The sequence below is a fragment of the Silurus aristotelis genome (assembly GCF_946808225.1).
Source record: "Silurus aristotelis genome assembly, chromosome: 4".
NCBI classification, from domain to species: Eukaryota; Metazoa; Chordata; class Actinopteri; order Siluriformes; family Siluridae; genus Silurus; species Silurus aristotelis.
Window position 1 is genome coordinate 5694525 of NC_139577.1, and position 22546 is coordinate 5717070.

Below are 22546 nucleotides of genomic sequence, written 5' to 3' on the forward strand. Positions count from 1 at the left end.
TGCTTGTCTGCTGCCTTTTAAGTCAGATTCAGATCCAAAAACCAAAAAACATGGACTATACTAACCATTGGCTCTTAGTGTGACTCAAAGTCCTAAAATGTTGATAAAGTCCAAAGATGGTCGATAGATTAGATTAAGGACAGCTATGATTTAAATATCTATATATCTATATATCTATCTATCTATCTATATATATATATATATATATATATATATATATATATATTTGTAATCCTTATATCTTTTTTTACAGAGTGAAAATAAACAACATATGTGTACGAAAGCAATTTTTATAGAACGAACTCCAAGGGAATTGCATATATGCATATATATATATATATATATATATATATATATATATATATATATATATATATATATATATATATATATATATATATATATATATATATATGCATATATGCAATTCCCTTGGAGTTCGTTCTATAAAAATTGCTTTCGTACACATATGTTGTTTATTTTCACTCTGTAAAAAAAGATATAAGGATTACAAATTATTATTGAATACAAGGGTTTACATTTACTAATGGATGAGTAGGTACTGTATTATAAAATGAAAATAAAAAAAATTCCACCATCTGCAGTCTTGAGCATCGTCTTTAAAAAATGTCTAAAGACCTACATCTTTCAGCAGGACCCAAATTAGCACTTGGAAAATTTTGCTTTCTCACATTTTTCTGCCCAACACAGTTATAGACGGGCAGTATTTTTATTCTGTATTTTAATGAGCCAGTATCAAAATCAGAATATGTTCATTGATAGATACTTAAATGCATTTTTGTAAGGTTCTCTGGATAAGTGCACCTGCCCAATGCTCTAAACTTAAATGTAATAACAGCAGTGGCGGCTATCATTACCATCAAGACCTTTTTCTGCTTTTCTGCAAATCAGAATTTGTGTATGTTTAGATTAGAGTCTTTATCCAAATAGATTTCAGCCATCACATCACTTGTTGTTGTCAAAGGAACCTACCGTGAAGCTTTTAGAACTAACTGTGCAGGCACCTGTTTTTTTCATATCCTTTGATTGGATGGTCAGACAGCGCACTATTCAGAGTTCGCAAACCGCATCTGTAGCAAGCTGCACAGTTGAAAATCTATTTGTGTAGATTTAACATATTTAATTCCACAACAGCTGACTGAGAGAAGGATTTGGTATAGTCACAGATACATTTATCTGCATGCTTTGGGTTTCTTGCTTTAGTGAGTGCATTCATTCTGCATGAGTAACCTGTCAGTGATGCAGCGGTCTGTTGTAATGCGTTTCTGTATAATAATGGTTTCTTTGGCCACGGTGTCATAATGTTGCTATTAAGAGGTCGATTGATTTAGACACCACAGAAAGCCTAGGTATAAATGCAAAGCCCACTACTGAGTAACAGTATATATCTCGTATTTCATTCTGTTTGCTTACATGATGCCTGTACTCTTAAAAGCACTTTTTAAACTTTTTTTTTAACCCTTAACCCCAGTTTCCAGGGAACTCTTAAGGAACGTTGTTAAACAAAAATAACAACAGCCTGCTGCTTCCTGGAATGGGTGCCAAATGCTTTTCTGTTCTTAGCCAAAACTTTGATACCCATTTTTGCTAATAAATATATAATAAAATATATCCCACATTGCATAAACAATTTATTGCATTTTGCGCTTCAATGAATTACACACAGTGTCAGTGGAAGCTTACCATTTACAGTATAGACATGGCATCAGCCATCAATTTGCAGAACTGGTTTGTACAAGTTCCTCATTCATGAAATAGCAAGATGAGTTTAAATAGAATTGTACGTGAGTTCAAGTGAAACTGGAGGAATAAACTTGGAGCAGATGTATTTCTTGGTGTTTTTAATCTTTGTTTATGCTGTTGGACTTAAAGGTAAGGTTTTGTGTAGCTTAGATTATTAAAGTATGTATAATGTTCTTTAAATGACAAATAGAATGTCTATAATTGAGTTTACATTATATGATAGAAATCTTTGATATAAGTGAAATAGGCTTAGCGCTTTGTTTGCTTTGTGGAATTAATGCAGCTCTTCGAGTCCATGGCCCCTCAGATCCACCTGTGGCTCAGCTGGGAGGATCAGCGCTCCTGCCATGCTTTATTGAAGGTTCACTGCCGTTAGAAGATCTCCTGTTAGAATGGAGAAAGCTGGATACAGATTCTGTAGTGAGCCTCTTCCAGCAAGGAAAAAGCAGACAAGATCTCCAATCTCAGGTGTTTAGAGACAGAGCTAACTTTTTCCCAGATAAAGTCTCGAAAGGGAATTTTTCCATCTCAATAGAAAATGTGGCTAAAGAAGATGCTGGAGTTTATAGATGTCAAGTCAACACAACCCAGGACACTGGCGAGGTCATAATGGAAATTAAAGAAATCAGTAAGTGACTACATACTTAATATATATTAAATGCATAATTTCTAGCAACATGTTCAAGCCAATTTGTGACATCAAATTCACAACTACACTTTGTATTTACTGTTACTATTAACATTGTCCATGTTCTTGTAGAGCATTTTGTGGTGACGGGGCCAAACCAAGCCATCTTTGCCCATAAGGGTGGGGATGTCATACTGAACTGCTCTGTAGATTCTCATGTACCAGCCAGTGAGATTGAAGAAGTGACCTGGAAAAAGACCGATCGAGGTCAAGTTATCCTTGTTCTGCTTTATCAAGACAGTGAGATCTTCCCAGACTCCTCACATGAGAGTTATCATGGAAGAGTTAATTTGTTTTCTTCTGAAATTCCCAAAGGAAACTTTTTGCTACAGCTGATGGATGTAAGCATGAAAGATAAAGGAGAATTTACATGTGGGATCCATTCAAGGAATATGTCAGGACGTACCACTGTGGTTCTACAGGGAGTAGGTAATTTTTGATAGTAAGAATTTCTTGTAATGATATACAATTTTAAATACAATTAAAATAATGGCTATGTGATGCAGTGGAGGCATTTGCATTTACTGCATTGGTACAGATTTCCATATTCAGAGCAAATTACAGAAGTGCTTTGAAGTTCCATTTAGTGAATTCTGACTTTGGTTCAATATGTCATTTAATTATTATTGCTACCATATGGTCCATGTGGCTCTTTAAACACTAAATTCTTTTTATTTCTCACTGTGGGAGTGAACACGTGAAGATGCAGAATTTAATATACTCTAAAAGTATATATGCACTTTAATAGCTTTTGCCTACATCGGGTATCACATTAGAAACCACTACCTAGCATTGCACTAAAAATCATTAACTTTAAGTTATTTCCTTTTGTGTGTGCCTCTTTAAGTATTATTTAATTCCTACAGGTTTCTCTGCACTCCATCTATCAATTTTGGTGCTGTGCACAGTTGCACTGTTGCTTGCATTGGGATTTTGTATTCCTGTTTATCTTCTGCTGAAAAAGGAAGGTGTTTTGGCGGACTTTTTTCTAAAATGTTTCTAAAACTAATAATTGAGCTATATGTATAAATACAAATGTCAAGTTTATTTCTCTTTCTCAGATACTGCCAATAAGGGCATAAAAACACAAATTTTTTTTATCCTCTCTCCAAACATATGCATGTTTGTTGCTTTCTGCTTGTGGACTACAGAAGGTAAATGCAGAGTCGTTTTCCTCAGATATGATTGTTAATTCCACGTTCTGATTCCTGATTTTGGTTTTATTTGATTCCTCCTCATAGGGTTTCTTTTTGAGGTCATGGCTTGTTCAGCAGTCAGTATCATGAGGCCTGTCATGCTGCTGAAAACCTCCCCTTATCTCAAACACTTTGCAAGTAGGTGTTTTGTAAAATTCTTTTAATATCAGATGAAGCATCTTTAATTTTTTTTTTTTTTTACAGAAATGTTTATTATTCTTTTAAATGTTTTTCGTTCTTTTTTCTTATTTCACAGACTTAGGGGACAAAGTAAAGGATTGGGCAATTCCATTTTACCATTTAGTAGTAACAATGGGTGCATGTTCCTGTAAGTAAAAGAAAAAATGTTGGCAATTTGCTTATTGTTTTTTATATATATATATATATATATATATATATATATATATATACATACAGTAAAGACCAAAAGTTTCGACACACCTTCTCATTCAAAGAGTTTCCTTTATTTTCATCATTATGAAAATTGTAGAGTCACATTGAAGGCATCAAGGGCTATTTGACCAAGAAGGAGAGTGATGGGGTGCTGCACCAGATGACCTGGCCTCCACAATCACCGGACCTGAACCCAATCGAGATGGTTTAGGGGTGAGCTGGACCGCAGAGTGAAGGCAAAAGGGCCAACAAGTGCCAAGCATCTCTCGGGGAACTCCTTCAAGACTGTTGGAAGACCATTTCAGGTGACTACCTCTTGAAGCTCATCAAGAGAATGCCAAGAGTGTGCAAAGCAGTAATCAAAGCAAAAGGTGGCTACTTTGAAGAACCTAGAATATGACATTTTTCAGTTGTTTCACACTTTTTTGTTATGTATATAATTCCATATATAATTCCACATGTGTTCATTCATAGTTTTGATGCCTTCAGTGTGAATCTACAATTTTCATTGTCATGAAAATAAAGAAATCTCTTTGAATGAGAAGGTGTGTCCAAACTTTTGGTCTGTACTGTGTATATATATATATATAAATAATATAGTTTTGTGTCATTGTTTGATGTCATATCACGGACCAGCTAAAATGCCATTTTGAGAGAGCATGTGAATATTTTTTTATATATGTGGATTTTTAGGAATGTGTTTGGAACATGAATTTAGTTTGTTTTAAAACTAGAAGACACCAACTGATTTTTTTTTGTTGTTGTTTCTAATTTGGCATTTAGTTTTTTTTGGCAACATTGCATGGATACAGTCACCATCCGGACACATTCTTACAGTAATGACCGTTCTAGCAGGAATGAGTTTTATCTGTGCCTTCGTATTAGGTAAGGAAGAAAATATTGTATGTTCTGTAATTTCTTTACTGACAGATATGTCCAATATTTCAAGTGTAACACCACTAATAAATAGATAAATACAGATTAGTAGACAAAGTACCTTTTATATCGTATTTATTTGTTTATTTATTTATGAAACTAGCATTCTCCTGTATGCTACTATTACGCCTCCTAAATATTACTCCTCCTGCCACTCCTACTAAATACCAAAATAATTTAACTATATGCAATTTTTTAGATTGTAAATGAGCAGTACTGTTCATGCATTTGACACCATAATGTCCTATTACCTATGCTAAGAAAAAAAATTAACCTCCTCCTTTCTGTTTCACAGCTATCTATCGTCTCTGGATACATCTGACTGTGTGTCTAGAATTATTGAATGCTGCACTTCTTGGACTTTTTCTCAGTAGCACTAAATACAATTTTGAACGTAAGTACTGCATACATTGCTTTGATAGCATACATACTCGGTGCTATATTCAAACTTATCCAGTATAAGTTAAGTCAAGCTAAAAGTCAACAAAAATCAATTTTTGGAGAAGACAGCATAATCTTTATATCTTTGGATGAATAAATAATGATGAATAAAAAATAAAGTGAACTAGAAACGTTGCATATATTTGAATGAATGCATGCGTTTTCTTTATAGAACAGGCCATGAAATGAAAAAAAGAGTGATTCTTTTATAGATTTTATAGATTCAGGAACTGAAAAAAATGTGCACACCAATAAAATCGCTAATATATAGTCATTCTAAATGACAATAGAAACAATAAGCTTACCATGAACCAAATATGCCTTCAATAATGACAGTTTTAACTAAGACTATTCATATGACAATATATTGTCAGTATAATAGAGTTATATCAATTTTAATTCAGCACTAACAGTCTTCTTATAAATAGCCTATTGCTTTTAGGGTATATTGTATTAAATTTGAGTGCAAAGAATGTAATTGTCTTTTTTCTACTTTTAGATAGCTTTGAGATAACTGCTGTAGTAACCCATTTGATCATGGGAATACTGATGGTCCTTTCTATACAAAGGCATGTTTTGAAAGGAAAACCGTTTGAATGTAAGTTTTACCTTACACCTTAAATCATAAATATTTGTTCTAAGTTTACATTCCAGTCTCACTGCATTTCGTGATATAGTCTAAATCTATTAATTTGTGTTCATAGTCACTGAGGATGAATTTCTATGTAATGTATTTCAATAGAAAGTATTTTTATTGCCAAAGTGTTCTTTCTGCCACTGTTTATGAACACGAATTAATGGTATTGTATCATATCACGAAATGCCTCGAGACTGTGTTGAAGTCTACCAGTAGTTCATTTTGTTTTGTACCGTTGTGTTCTATATATATAAAATAAATTCTGCATGCATAATACAATAAATGTTTATTTGTGTATAAACACCTGTATGACACATTTGCTTTACTTTGTCAGGTGTCCATATTACTCTGTCTTCTGTATTTGTAACTATATTCAGTCTCAGTGAAGTTTGTGTTTTCATTATCCTTTCTATTAAATCAAAAGATTTTTCCAGAGGTAAATACTGTATGTGTGTGTGTGTGTGTGTGTGTGTGTGTGTGTGTGTGTGTGTGTGTGTGTGTGTGTGTGTGTGTGTGTCAGTGTGCCAAGCTTTCTTAGTCTATATATAATATGTATTTTCATATGCAGGACCATCTTGCATTTACTAAGATTGTTTTCTCGTAATTTCAGGATGGCTACTTATATTTGAGGCTGTAGCATTTATATTTGCATGGTTAGGAGTGATTTATCTAATTCGTCATCACCCAAGACAACCACAGCGATACCATATAATAGCATGTAAGCATGATAACACTTTGTAATATTGTTTTTGTTTTTTTCTTACTTATTTAACTGCAAAATACGCTCTGTACACCTATTCCACACAATAAATATAACTAATAGGAATTTTCAGAAAACATACAAATACAAAATATTTTATTGTCAGTACAAGAAAACTAATTGGCACAGAATATAGGCAAGTTAGATGAAAATTCTAATAGTTCTAGTATGCTTCTTGTTTCAGCAATCAAAAGTAAATTCAAGTAGCTATTTATTATCATTTTAAATGTGTACAATACACAGTGAGATCAAATTAAATTTCTCCTGGACTTTTATATATATATATATATATTATATTCAGAACAAAGAAGCATGTAAAGTCAAGAAGCTTTTATTATCATTTCAACCATATATATCTGACGCAGTACTCAGTGAAAGGAAACAATGTTCCTCCAGAACCCTTGTGCTACATTTACAACATAAAGCTACATAACAAAAATACAGAGCTAAGGACTAGTAAGTGTCCTCGCCACATAAAGTGCATCATGTGCAACCTGGTGCAAACAGTGCAAGACAGACAGTGCAAACACAACACAAGACAGTGTAGGATAAATACATAAAACACAAAATAGCACCACCTGTAAACCTACTGTATATTACACAGTGCAATGTGGAGAGGACTTAGAGAGGAGTTCATGGGAAACGTATCAGCTAAGAATACAGGAGAGCAAATTTCAAAACATAACAATTAGCATTTACGACATTTCGCTTCAATGACATTGACTGCCTTTGTTGATGTTATCTGTCCAAATGGTTATTTGTTCTTTTTTTCAGATTGATCCTGTACTATCATTACTGCACTTCTAATCATTGCATATGTCACATTTGTATGTTTTTGTTATACAAACATTTTCATTGAAGAAAAAGGTATACAATCATCCTAATACATTGCTTATGATTTATAATTAACATAAATTAATTTGCACAAAGCAGAAAAAGTAACTAAATCATTAATTTGACTTGGGCCAAAATTAAATATTTCTTCACCTTACTTTTAGCTTTTTACTCCGAAATTACACCATATTCATCTTTCACATAATCAAAAATAAAATTCTATATCTAGAGTTAATTTTATTAAACTATTTTCACTATAAGTATTGTAAAACCCAAATTTTGTACATTGAAAATGTACCTTTCAACTAGTTAATCTGTTTCAATGATGATTTTAGATCGCGTTGGACAATTGACTATGTCAGTATTTGTTCATACTTTGGCAGCAACATGTTTTTTCAAACATCCAAAAGAATTAAATGGTGAGTCTGAAGTCATCATATTTATTTTCTTAGTGTTCTTGTTTCAATATCATACCATATACCAGTGGCGGGCCAACACATTTCACGCATAGGCCTTCAGTGGTGTCCTACCTGAATCAGTCCATCTCTTAATACTATCATTATGAAACCACAGCTATAGAAACTATCAATAATATAGAGAAACTCAGTATAACAGAGTGCTGCATCATAGGCAGGTATCCCAAGCAGTAAAAATGAATGCAAATACAAAAGCAAGAAACGAAATGAACACAATTCAACAAGTCTCCTTTCACTGTAGCCACAGCTGCACAGAACACATACAGAACACATACTTCTGCCTCTTAACCTCCTAAAATGACAGTTCTCCAACACAGATTCTTTACATCAATTGTTTTTGTGCAAATTCTACACAAAAGTAAACACAGAAAGTTCATGAAAAGGGTTTTTCAACTGTTATAAAACAGCTATTAAATCCACATGAATATATTTGAGCTTGTGCAGTTTGCTACAGCTGCAGTTTGGGAGCTCTGACTAGTTTCCTAGCTGCAGACACTGTTGTTTCTAAAGGCCTCAAGGAAGGTTTCTTTGACAATAGCAACACGTAATGAGATGGCTAAAATATGAGTGGATATAAAGTCTAACATACACTACTGAAAGCAGTGCAATCGAAAGAAAAGTTATGAACTGAAGAGAGTAGACTATAGAAAATACATATTCATGAAATATTATAACACAACTCAGTGATTCTGACATAGTTTTGGCCAGTAGAGTGACGGCCAGCCACTGCCATTTACCATAACAGTCACAATTGAATTATTTTGAATTGCAGAATTCTTTCATATTTCGATCTACATGTTTGGAGCTGTAGGTCTCAGTACTCTAAATTCCATCCTACTTGCCACAGAGCTGATCCTTGAAGCAGGTGCTGTATGCTTTCTTGATAAACTGTGCATACTTAAAAACAGAACAATATAGTGACAGTTATTTCTTAATTATGTGGGAAATTAAGGAATTGATGTGTGTTGAAGTACTAGCAGCAAAGATCCCTAATTTTTTATGCAATTTACAAACGATTATTCTAGCATACTTCAATTGTCATAGACTTCTTTTAATCGACCAGTGATGTCCAGTGATGCATTTTATTCATGCCATTCTATTGAAAATGTAAACCTAATTCCCCTTCTTTTTAGATCCAGAGAAAATAGATAATTTTGTAATTATAATGTCAAACCATTGCAATGCACGTTAAAAACAAAACTATAAATAATAAAACTGAACAACTTAATGCCAGAGACATACTACAGAGCATCATATGAAAAAGGGTTTGAATCTCCTTTCAATTATACAATAGTTAGTAAATGAACTACTTATAGGCCATAGGGTGTGTGTGTGTGTGTGTGTGTGTGTGTGTGTGAGAGAGAGAGAGAGAGAGAGAGAGAGAGAGAGAGATTAATATATATTCAGGGTATGACTTCACAAAATCCCATTTCACCCCTCGCTCTGCTTCACTTTTCCTTCTAACTATATAACTGGTGCATTGTAATAATGTGTCATTGTCATTACATATGATTCATTTATATGAATGAAGAATTGGATCCGATTCTTAGTTGTTCTTCATATGCAGTAAAATGTGAGATTGATCTACATTACTGGCTTCTAGGGAACGGAGCGCGGACTATTGGAGATCTATGTGTGGTTGTTTTACCTCTAGAAACATTGTTTGTTTCATGTTGGCTAGTTTTGCAAAGCTATGAGGCCTGTAAGTAGTGTTCAAAAACAATTCTTTATTATCTACAGTATTATCTACTTGTCTGAATGTGTGGTGTGTATCTCTTTTTTATGATCTAGGGAGAGAGTTGAGAAAAAGGTAACAATTGCTATAAATAAATATTACCAGTAATATGTAAGCTTCCATAATAAGATTATTAGTTCTATATTAATGTGAGAATGAGTTGGCAAACACTTGCAAAACACTTTGTTTTTGTCTTTTTTTTTTTTGTCGAAATTAAAAACAGGTTTAATGAAAGAGCAACGGATGCTGCGGTATGTTCTAGTTATATTTTAATGCAAAACAAATTGTCCTGCCATCCAGTAATTTCTTACTTTTGTGCCTTATTTTATGCATGTATGTAGGAACAAAGTGTGATACCAATGCTTCGAAGGAGTACTAATTGATCTGAGATAATCTTCATGTCCTAAGTACAGAATTGGTTCTTCTGTACTCAGCCCCTTCTGTTCTCAGCCCACATGGTCTCTTGTGGTGGACGTCATTGGACATGGTCTCCAATAATGGCTAGCTGGTTCTTCATTTTTTTTGCTGCCACCATTGTGCTACAGCTTCTGTCATGAGGTTCTATGCAATGTGTTTGTAACTATATATATATATATATATATATATATATAGTGTGTGTGTGGGTGTGTTCATTACAGATCATTGTAAATGAGTGGAATCATATTATTTATGTGCTGGTGATTTATTAATCAAGGTACACAACAACAATCATTCTAGCAATTTTGGCTAATATTTAGTTATTTATCCTCTGTCTAAAAAAAAAAAATTCTTGTTTGTAACCTTATTAAGCTGTAAGTTGTACCATAAGCTTCTACCCTCATGACTGAGAATTGATGACACAGTTCAGTTGTGTAACTAAAATGGGACCAGTGCCAATGTTAATACAGTGCCTTAAATGTATTACTTGTTATATTTATTTCTTTACGCTTATTTGTTTTAGATTTTTGCTGTTTTTTTTTTTTTTATTTGAAAAGGAACCGTTATACACGTATAGCAAATCTGTATAAGCATAGTCATTTTGTTTTGCACGTTTTATTCACTGTATATCAGATGCATGGTGTTATTATCTAAATGTCTAATATGTAATGTGCTATGGATATGTGGCTTTTATGTATAAATTAGTAAAAATAAGCTCAAATTAAGCATCATAGCTAGTTATTATGTTTGTGCTGAAATAGTCACTGGAAGATAATAAAACTTGTAGCATACATGAGAATTAAAACAAATAAAAAATATTCTGTTGGTGTTGCAAATTCTGGGTTGATGTCATTGTAATTTACCAGAATTTAATTTTGATAATCAGAATAGACTGACAGTGAATGATTGCCGCTTGGCAGTGGTGACATGGGCAACATCTTGCTGTGGGGACATTTTTTTTACCGCTCATTTGCACGGTGTGTCAATTATTCTACCATGTCACTCAATGAACCTGATCGGGACTCGGACTTTGCACCCACCGCCTGGAGAAGTTCCCTCACTCATACACTCAGAAAGGAGAGGTGGGGGTTGGATGACGTCACCTCAGTAGGGAGCGCTGAATCCAAATAAAAATTATGGATGACACAAAAGGACAAAACTCTCAGGAACCATGTCATGTTCACGCACCACTGAATCATGTTCACGCATGCCTACTTCTACATGAAATATGATAGAGATTTAACCTGCAAAAAATCTTTATTTAACCTTTGTGGATGTCGTTGCAAACTGTCATTATGACCGCCTGAGGCCCCGAAGATCACGGGCGTCCAATTTTGATTTTATCCATTGTCCCTTGTGCACAGAGATTTCTCCAGAAACTTTTCATGATATTATCTGCTGTAAATGATGCGATATTCGACTGTTTTGCAATTTTATGTTGAACATTATTCTGAAAATGTTTGTATTCACTCTTTCACAGATTGATGAATCTTTGCCCAGCTTAACTTTTGAGAGACTCTGCCACTCTAAACTACATTATTTATACCCAATCATCGTACTGTTCTGTTTTCAATTAACCTAATTAGTTTCATTTTTTTCCTCTAACTGTTTAATTTTAATAACCTTTACTTTTTTCAAACTTTTGTTGCCCCATCCCAACTTTTATGAGTTGTGTTGCAGCCATCAAACGCAATCATTTTTCTTTAAAATAGTAAATTTTCTCAGTTTAAACATGTAATTTGTTTTTTATGTTTGTTGTGATTAGAATATGGGTTTATGAAATTCGCAGATCATTGCTTTATCTTTTACACATACACACGTTGTCAATTAATAGGTATGATTTAAAGATTTCAGTTAAGAGTTCAGTTAAACCCATTTTCTTTTCCATAAAAAACAATATTGCAATACGTCAATCAAAACAAAAGAAAATATACTATACTTTTTTTTTATCAGTCTTTTCCAACGTGCCTTTGACTGTAGATTGTTGTGTTTCATCAATAATATTATAGTTTTTTCTAAAGATTTTCTAGAGGCTTTCTAGATTTCCCTTCTTCTAGAAATTTGTTACTGCAGTTAAATGTTCTCATGCTCAAAGAGCTCATTATTATCTCTGGATACAAACTTGGTAAAGTTTGTTTTCTAGCTTTTATTTCCCCCACACAGTTTTAAACTGATGGTATTCTTAGTCTGTGTCTCAATGTTCCAGTAACAGAACTAGAATGAATTTATTAATAGATTCTTCAATGCACATTTGTTAGTTGCTCTGGATAAATGTGTCTACTAAATACATACATGTAAATGTAGTAACACTATATGTCTCATCTTCGTTCTCTTTAAAATGTCTGTGTAAAAAGGTGCCTGCAATCTTAAAAGCACAACTCTCTCTTTAAAGAAATGCAGTAAAACTAGTCCAGCAAACAGAGTGCTGCTCCTACAACTGCTTCCTGGAATAGGTGCCAAATGCATTATTGGATCAATTCCATTCCAGGAAGCAGTTGTAGGAGCAGCAATCTGGTTGCTTTTCCTACAACTCAATTGGATTGATTATAGAATGAATACATAGAAAATACCCATATTTTGCTAAATGTATATACATATCACACTTTGCATGAAGAATTAATTCTCTTTTTGCTCCAGTGAATTACACATTAGTGTCAGTTTGAAGGCCACCTTTTACAATACAGATAATTGTCTTAGCCATCACCTTGCAGTACCAGTTTGTACAAGTTCTTCATTCAGGAAATAAAAAGATCAAATATAATTGTACCTGGGTTGAAGTGAAACTGGAGGAATAAACTGTATGCTGTAAACTGTATGTAAGCGACATGTATTTCTCAGTGTTTTTAATGTTTGTTTATGCTGTTGGACATGAAGGTAAGGCTTTTTTCTTTTTTTTGTATATATAATTATGTATTAACTTATATAAAGATTATATAATAATATTTGACGTTCTTAAAATGACTGTTAAATCATATATATAATTGTGTTTGCATTATATTATAGAAATCTTAGTTGTAATTGAAATTACAGAATTGTTATTCCTTTTTTTGGTTAATTCTTGAAAATCCCTGTAGCTTTGTTTTTTAATTAATCTGGAAAAAAAATGAAAGGAACTCTGGACAAATTCTTTATGTTCCTGTACATGCCTGTGTTTTGTTTACTTATTAATGCAGCTCTTCGAGTCCATGGCCCCTCAGATCCACTTGTGGTTCAGCTGGGAGAATCAGTGCTCCTGCCATGCTTTATTGAAAGTTCACTACCTTTAGAAGAACTCCAGGTAGAATGCAGAAAGATGGGTACTGGTTCTGTAGTGAGCCTCTTCCAGCAAGGAAAAAGCAGACCAGATCTCCAGACTCAGGTGTTTAGAGACAAAGCTAAGTTTTTCCCAGATGAGGTCTCAAAAGGGAATTTCTCCATCTTACTGAAAAATGTAGTTAAAGAAGATGCTGGAGTATATAGATGTGAAGTCAACACAACCCAGAACACTGGCGAGGTCATAATAGAAATTAAAGAGATCAGTAAGTAACTATGCACTTATTGCTACATATTATGCTTTGTTATGCATATATCTTGCATATATCAAGGTATTTTATGAAACACATTGAATCCACCACTACACTTTGTATTTACAGAGACTATAACTCTGTCCATGTCCTTGTAGAGCGTTTTGTGGTGAAAGGGGCAGACCATGCTGTCTTTGCCCATAAGGGTGATGATGTCATACTGAACTGCTCTGTAGATTTCCATCTACCAGCCAGTGAGATTGAAGAAGTGACCTGGAAAAAGACAGACCAAGACATTCTTGTCCTGCTTTATCAAGACAGTAAAATCTTCACAGACTCCTCACATAAGAGTTATCAGGGAAGAGTTAATTTGTTTTCTTCTGAAATCCATAAAGGAAACTTCTCAATACAGCTGAAGGATGTAAAGATGGAAGATAAAGGAGAATTCACATGTGAGGTCTTTACAAGGAATATGTCTGCAAGTACCACTGTGGTACTACATGGTGTAGGTAACGTACCTGGTCAAAATCATTAATGACTTTTTTTATACATCTGTTTGAAAATGTTCCAAGTTAAATCAACATGTTTTATTGAGGTTTAAGTGATTAAGCTAAGCATTTTTAGCTAAGCAGGGAGTGGTCCTCAGAAATATCTGTAGTCCTGCCCTTCCCCAACTAAGTAAAATGCTCAGCGTGGGTTCAAGGTACATTTAAAAATAAAGGATCTCACATGTTTTCCTGATGAAGACACATTACTTAAATCTTCATTTTGATAGAGTGACAGGAGAGGTGCCATCCAGCATTGGTATGAATTCTTATTAAAAAATTTCACCCTAGAAAAATAACCTGAAAAACAGACACTGGACACATTCAAAATCTAGGTCTGCCAAAAATCTAACTTAATTACAACCAATGAAGCAAAATTTAGAGAGCCTCGCATACATGACCAGTCACGTCAAGTCAAGTCGAAAAGCTTTGATTGTCAACCATATATAGCTGACGCAGTACACAGTGAAATTAAACAACGTTCACCTTTGAACATGCACAGTTATGTTGTTTGTCACAATTACTAGGAAAATTGTTTTTCTGTTTTGTCCCTAATTTTTTATTATTCATGTCTAATTGCTACAGGTTTCTCTGCACTCCACATACTAATCTTAGTGTTTTGCTTGACTGCACTATTGCTGGCAGTAGGATTTTGTGGTCCTGTCTTTAACCTTCTGAGAAAGAAAGGTATCTAAAGTACCATTTACCCATTTTTATTATTAAAAAATAATTTTTCAATATAAATATGAATATAAATACAATATATATTTTTTTTCTTTTTCTCAGTTACTACCAAAAAGGCCATGATAATTCACATTTCTTTGATCCTCTGTCCAAACATCTTCATGTTTGTTGCTTTCTGCTTGTGGTCAACAGAAGGAAAGTCTTTTCTCTATGTTCTAACAGTTATGACTTCAATATGGTCAGCTTTGATCCAGTTCCTAACTTTGGTGTGGTTTGTTTAATTTCTTATAGGGTTTGTTGCAGAAGTTATCACTTGTTCAACTGTCAGTATTATGAGACTCATCGTGCTGATTAAAACCTCTTTGCATATCAACAAATTTCCACGTAATTTACTTTGTATTTAATTTATACATGACATATGGCATGTATATAGTGAATGTGTATATAAATATTTTGTTTTTAATTCACAGAGATTGTACAGAAAGTAGTAAAGGATTTGGCTGTTCCACTTTACCATTCAAGTTTAATATTGGGTGCATGTTCATGTAAGTAAAACAAAAAATGTTTTAATAAAATGTTTATGTCTATTGACCATTTATTAGAGTCTTCAAAGTCTGGCCTTTGTACAAGTCATTATGTGGCAGTACATTTTTAAAGGACTTTGCACTTTTCTGGTTTATGTGTAACAAAAACAAGGTGCATTTTTCTTGTCTTATTAACTTCAAGGAAAGAAACTAGAGCATGGCTACACCAACTGCTCTGTTCCCTTTCAGGAACCCTTAGGAACCATCCACGCTGTAAAATAATGTGTGTGATCAGTCAAAAATTAATGCGAGACGTCACTGTGGTGGTGCTGCAGGCGTATCAGGCTGACTTGCTGCACGAGCTGGATGTAGGAGGTGCCTCAGGCAGCCAAATTCAAAAGCCATGTCTCCACAGAGAGGCACCTTTGGCTCACCCTCTCGGACATGTCTAACAGGGACAAGGCTGTGCTGCTGGACGCCCCACTCACACCTTCTGGCCTCTTTGGTGATTCTGTTAACGCTGTGGTCAAGAGGTTTCAGGGGAGCAAGAAACAAGTGGCGACATGCCAGTGGTACCTCCTACGCCGCTTTCATGGGGCTGCTTGGCTGGCGCAGCCACAAGCTTAGTGTGCCACAAGTGTTGCTTCACGCACTCCTCCTGTCAGGTGTCCTGCGCGGCGCTCTGCATCGAAGCCCTGTGAAGTGACAGATCTTAATTTTCCATAAGAGGGCTTTGACCAGACTGATACCCTTAAGAGACTATCTGGCGAACTGGAAAGCTCTGCCAGATGTGTCTTAGTGGGTTCTGCACACTTTAGAATGAGGCTATTTGATTTAATTTGTGCCATTTGTGGCACATCAATTGCCTAGAGATGTTGGCCATGCTTCTACTATGCTTCTAGTGGAGCAGATTTGGGAGAATTATGGCAAAGCGCAGGTTCAGGATCTGTTTGCATCTCGAGAGACATTGCACCCCCTGATTAGTAGCACTTGTACTCCTTCCCCCCTCTATCACTCTGCTTCCCGGAATTCTGGAGAGATTTCGCCGGGACGGAGTCCGTCTTCTACTGGTGGCTCCAAGGTGACTGGGCGAACCATGGTTCACGCATCTAATAGCCCTCCTCCAACACCCTCCCTGGGAAATTCCTCTGAGGAGGGATCTCCTCTCCCATGCTGGGGTGCCATAGTTAACAACTGCCCGGAGTTGTGGAGGCCTTGGAGGCCCAGCTCCAAGGTCTTGTTCTCTTCACTGAGGTGGTAAAGACCATTCTCTACTCCAGAGCTCCCTCCACGAGGAGGTCGTATGCCACAAGATGGCACCTGTTCTGCACATGGTGTGAGCCCACCATTTGGATCCAGTCCACTGCCTGGTTTCGTTCAGTGCTGGAATTCCTCTAAGGACAGTCTGCCAAAAGTTTGGCTCCATCCAGTCTAAAAGTCTACGCATCCGCCATTTTGGCATATCATGCCCCCGTGGCGGGGCAGTGTCTGGGCAGAAACCCTCTCATGATGCGTTTTCTCCATAGTACCTGGAGACTGAGGCCCCAGTGTGACCTAAAGTGCTTGGGTGGGACCTGGCCATCGCGTTGGAGGCTTGGAGGCAACTTGGGGGCACCTCTCTATTAAGACAGCGTTATGTGACTTTGCTGAGAATGCAGTTGGATGGGAGGCCCCATTTTTTATTCCTGCCTGTAGATTCAAGCGGTTCAATGAAACTCAAAACAGCAAATGAACAGCAGAACTAAAGATCTACTCCTTCACTATTCCAATTTGATTTGCATACATATATAATTAATTCTCATAACATTTAGTGTATCTATAATGTACAAATTTTATGTAAATTAACCTATGTTCTTCTCTCATTTCCTATATTCTATCTCTCATTTAGACTTTTTTAATGGCCAAATACAGACCACACCACAAAGGTTTTATGCATTACTAACAGCCATAGCAGTGTTGTTTGTCGTTGGTGCTTTTTTAACAGGTAATAAAACACAATTTATATATTCTCTTATTTCTTTAATGACTGTTTGTTTTTTTCCTATATCATTTTTGCAAATAATCTTTACTTCTGAATACTTTTAATTAACCCATTAACTTATACAGTGTGTTGGTAAACTTATTGCAATCTCATTAATATCTCATGAGTTTTATAAGAATGCTGTAGGTTAGAATAGAGTCAGGGTGTGCAGTCTCCACTCAGGAAATTTTTTTATATCGATTATTAATTTACAAAATTATAAAAGTTAATAATTTAATAAATGGGTGATCTTTTAAGCTTAAAAATATAAAAGCACTTTAATTTGTATGAAAGTATGAGTGGTACAATTGTGTTTTTTTCTGGAGAACCAGAATGAATTAGAATCCGTGGCCCCCTTGTTTAAGCCTGCCATGGAATAAACACTGAGTCTCCAGCTGTAATGTCCAACATGGCTGGAGATAGTTGCCTCAAATCTGTATACAAAAGATTAGTTCAAAAGTAGCAGCCATTTAGCTGTAGTATCAACAGTGTTACTAAATGTGCCATATCATTAGTTTACCAAATTAACCAACAGTCATCTATAGACTCCCTGGATAAACAGGCCCAAAGCAATGTTAATTAATTGAATGCTGGATTAGATATGTATTCCCTGTATTAAGTAACCAATATTGGTTTAATGGTAAAATGTCAGGTCCATACATATCTAAAGAACATTCATTATTTTGTCAGATATTGTTTGACCAGATGTATTACATTATTTAAATGCGATTTTTTTTTTTCCTCACATTTCAGCAAAATAAATAAATTCATACAGATAAAATAAATACTGAATAATAAACATTATTCCACACTATGTTAAAGCTGTTTATGGTTCCTTGATGCATCTGGCAATGTGTCTAGAATTACTGAATGCGATAGTGTTGGCACTCAGTATCAATTTTGGTCCCAATTTGAACTGTGAGTACTGTTATATAATGCTTCAATAATATATAACCAGAGAAAGACTAAGTATTTACTAAATATATTTATATGAATTAGTACATTTAAACAAACTATTTGTTTAATCTACTGCACAATAATGCAAATCCCTTGTACTTTTCAGATGAGAATGAGATAAGTTTGTTACTGCCAACTCTAACTGCTGGGATTGTGATTGTACTCTCTCTACAAAGGCACTTTTTTCTAGGAAAACCTTTTGGATGTAAGAAGCAATAACATTCTATTTGGATAATTACTTACAAATTGAAAATGATAAGTATGATTACTCTTTCAGTATTGGTACAGTATTTATCTTGTTGCAGGTGTGCATATCACTTTTTCATCTCTTCTGATGTCTGCATTCAGTTTATATGAATTATCTTTTTATATTTTTCTTGTTGTTACATTAAATAGTTTTGTAATAGGTAAGTACATGCATAATGAGCCTTTATAAAATATTCTATTATAAATGTATTAATAAATGCATCAATATTGTGTTTTTGTTCTATTTATTAACAGTTTTTTTTAAAACATTTTAGGATGGAAATGTCTATTTCAGGTTGTATTGTTTATATGTGCATGGCTATCAGTAATTTATCTATTGCGTTGTCTCCATGGACATGTACATGGATGCTGCTCTCAGTGGAAAAAAATAGGATGTAAGTGTTGTACTTAAATTCTTATTCCAATCCTTCTACTTTTTGTAGCTGTTAATCCAAATGTTACTAGACAATGAGAGTAAAAAGTTTTGTGAGTTCACACAGCGTGCACCTCATGCCGTACAGCCTCACTAATTCTCCTGCGGTGTTGCAGGCTCTGGTAAATGATGTTCTTCAGGACATGTTGAACTATTTTATCTTTGTGTACCTGGGCAACACTCTGATCTTCTCCCGCTCTCTGGACGAACATCACATGCAAGCTGTTCTATGATGCCTTCTCTAGATCCAACTGTATGTCAGGGCAGAAAATTAGAGTTTCCCGTCACCCGCCACTTTTAGGGGTTCACTTTCTTGGGCGAAATACCCCAGAATTGCTGCCAAAAATGATTGGCCACACTTAGAGGCCCGCAGACAACTCTCTCTCAAGAGATTCAGAAATTTGCAGGTCCTTTCTGTGGCCCCCTCCCCTCCGAGTAGAGGCCTCCCTGATAATAAACAGACCTTGAGCAGATAAATTATTGATACCATTGCATCCTCTTATAAGTCCTTTTATTAGTCGGTTTTGCTTCTCCTGGTCAAGGGCTTCGAAAGGAGGAGGATAGAATGCCTGCAGCACAACAGGTCATGGGGGAACCGCAGGCACCTTAGGTACGTACCCTGGTTTAGGGTAATGAAAGGCACTGGCCATGCCAGAGGTAAACTCCAGGAAAGACGGGGCCACAGAAAGAGCCTGTACGTCCCCAAATCTCTTCGCAGGGATATAGCCAGATAAAAAGCAGTCTTTATAGACAGGTACCTAAGGGCCACCTTGGCCAAAGGTTCGAAGGCGGGCTAAGACAGAGCTGCCAGCACAACAGCCCAAACAGGCACTCTGGGTTGCATGCCGGGCCTCAGACGTGTCACCAGATGGTGTTTACCCAGCAACTGCCCCGCACCGGGGTACAGTATCGGTACGATAGCGGACATATAAACCTGGCAGATTAAAGGAGAAACCCTGTGGCAAACTGTTCTTGTAGGAACTCCAGCACTGAATCAACAGGGCAGTTAACTGGGTCTAATTGGTGGTGTTCGCACCACAAAGCGAACAAGTGCCATTTAGCGGTATATGAACTCCTTATAAAGTGAGCTCTGGATTGGAGGATGGTTTTCACTACCTCAGTAGAAAGAACAGCTGCTAGAAACTGTTCCCCCTCAGGGGCCACAGCCATAGCCTCTGTAGCGACTGGGGGATAAGAGGGACAAACTTATAATACAGATACATTTTGTATATAGTTGGAAGCACAGTCTGCCCGCATTCTCCACCATTATATGTAGCGAATTTAGCGCGCAAAGAGAGGTAAATATTTATGAGTAATTATAACGGGTTATAGTTACTCCTAAATATTTAAATTAAGTTGAATTGACGGTAATGGAATTAACATTACACTTATTTGTCTGTTCGTCCGGCAAACTATAATTCTATAAAAGAGGTATCTCCCTGGCCAAGAAAGACGTAACCCCCTTTTACTTTATACCGTAAATTAAATTGAATTAAATAGAGCATGTAGTTCAGACCTGATGTTGCAGGAACTTCGCATTTATTGAACGTACTCAGAGATAATCACTTGTGAAAAATACGGCGTTTAATGAATGAGACAAACACAACATAAAACTAACTACACAAACAAACAAACAAACAAAAAGAAATAAAGAAAATTTAAATTAAAATAAAAGAAAAGAAAGTTGAAATTAGGAAAAGAGGAAGAGAAAGGAAAGGAAGAAGGAGATAAAGAAAGGAAAGGCAGCTTACTTCAAATTATTTCACATTCTAACTGAGAAATCATCACAGAAATTTTAATTCGCCTTAATATTAAGGGGTTCAAACTTAACACGCATCTAAATTAGTTGGTAAACCGGTTACTTGCATTGACTTGTTGCACAAGAGTCCGGATGCGGTAGACAAAAGAATCTTGGACGAGTCGGTTAGGATGGAGACAGATGTTCTCCCAGCTTCTCCTGAAGATCAGAGCAGTTGGTGTTTTGAAGATAAAGCTTGCTGGAAGATCTCAAAAGAGATTTGAGATCTCGTCCCGAAGAGTTGCTGCTAAACTGTTCGAAGCGTCCGACTCTCCGGGCCCCGGGTTTTTAGTTTCCAATTTATTTTCCTCATTGTATATTTTTTGTTTACTTAATGAACAGTTATGTATGTGTAAAACGTTAAATGATTTTGGATGTATTTCCATGCAATACATGCAGATAGACAGAATGGCCCAGCATTAGGCAAAATAAGGTCCTTCTGGGTTAAGTAATTATATTAAATACATAAATTATATTATTACTTTTATTTCTTTCAGATTTATGCTGTGCCATCGTTGCTGCATTTTTATTCACTACATATAGCATGATGAGCTTTCGTTATGCATACATCGTCTTGCAAATAGAAGGTACAATATATAATAATGTTTTTTCAATAGGAATGGATCTCACCAAAAAGTCATGCATTTGATTAAACCCACATTAAAAGAAACAGAAAAATAAATGATGAAAATTTTTTTTATATATATATATATATATATATATATATATATATATATATATATATATATATATATATATATATATATATATATATTTTCATCCAAGTAATGTATTTGAATAATGATTTTAGAGCCTGCTGGACAATTTGCTTGTTCAAACATCCCAAACATTTACCTGGTGAGTCTAAAATTAATAAAAATAAATGATTTATCATTAATCTTCACGCAGTTTAAGTTTGTAATGTCATCATGTCAACATAATGTTTTGAATTACAGAGGTCTTTCACATTATAGTCTACATGTTTGGATCTGTGGGTCTCAGTACTGTAAATGCAATCGTACTTGCCACAGAACTGATCCTAAAAGCAGGTAATACAAATTCCACCATAAACAAACCAGCGGTAATGTGGTTTATTTAATACATTCCTAAGATATTATAGGGGATTAAAATGTACGAAAAATAAAACAATACATTTACATTGATACAATATATTGACTATCAACAGTGGACGTTTTGCATTTTCCTAAAATGCTTGCCATTGGTGTCACGTTCATTCATAATATTTCTTTTTTTTATTATTCCAGCATAAGATCATGTAACAGTTTATATTTTGATTTACACTAAAAATGAGATTCAACTGTCTCTAGGGAAAGGAGCACGGACTATAGAAGATCTCCGTGTGATAGTTTTACCTCTTGAAACAGTGTTTCTATTTGCTTGGCTCACCTTGCAGATCTATGATGCCTGTGAGTACTGTCTGGAATATTACTTGACTCTATACATATTTTATAAAAGCTACTTGCAGTGTCTTGGTAATTTAACTAAAATGCATGGGTCGAAATTTGTACAGCCAGAATTTCTAGAAAAAAATGGTTTTC

At 35.1% G+C, this 22546-nt stretch overlaps 2 protein-coding genes across 3 annotated transcripts in view; both read left to right on the forward strand.

The window, feature by feature from the left end:
* The window catches only part of LOC310725469 (uncharacterized protein), a 46848-nt gene extending 35735 nt beyond the window's left edge, over nt 1-11113 (forward strand). The window contains exons 1-17 of one of the 2 annotated variants that reach the window (XM_083540460.1): nt 1586-1893; nt 2048-2392; nt 2525-2881; nt 3319-3420; nt 3514-3606; nt 3694-3786; nt 3905-3976; nt 4825-4926; nt 5273-5371; nt 5918-6016; nt 6390-6491; nt 6666-6773; nt 7590-7682; nt 7985-8068; nt 8898-8990; nt 9729-9890; nt 10202-11113. In XM_083540460.1, coding sequence (XP_083396586.1) covers nt 1845-1893; nt 2048-2392; nt 2525-2881; nt 3319-3420; nt 3514-3606; nt 3694-3786; nt 3905-3976; nt 4825-4926; nt 5273-5371; nt 5918-6016; nt 6390-6491; nt 6666-6773; nt 7590-7594 — 1626 coding nt within the window. In that variant the 5' untranslated portion in view covers nt 1586-1844 and the 3' untranslated portion in view covers nt 7595-7682; nt 7985-8068; nt 8898-8990; nt 9729-9890; nt 10202-11113. Of the gene's footprint in view, nt 1-1585; nt 1894-2047; nt 2393-2524; nt 2882-3318; nt 3421-3513; nt 3607-3693; nt 3787-3904; nt 3977-4824; nt 4927-5272; nt 5372-5917; nt 6017-6389; nt 6492-6665; nt 6774-7589; nt 7683-7984; nt 8069-8897; nt 9526-9728; nt 9891-10201 lie in introns of those variants that run through there. The other variant, XM_083540459.1, reaches the window with a different exon arrangement.
* Nucleotides 11114-12778: 1665 nt separating this feature from the next.
* The window catches only part of LOC310725463 (uncharacterized protein), a 58476-nt gene continuing 48708 nt past the window's right edge, over nt 12779-22546 (forward strand). Inside the window, exons 1-4 of the mRNA XM_083540449.1 lie at nt 12779-13152; nt 13440-13795; nt 13939-14289; nt 14911-15012. Coding sequence (XP_083396575.1) covers nt 13103-13152; nt 13440-13795; nt 13939-14289; nt 14911-15012 — 859 coding nt within the window. The 5' untranslated portion in view covers nt 12779-13102. The remainder of the gene's footprint in view (nt 13153-13439; nt 13796-13938; nt 14290-14910; nt 15013-22546) is intronic.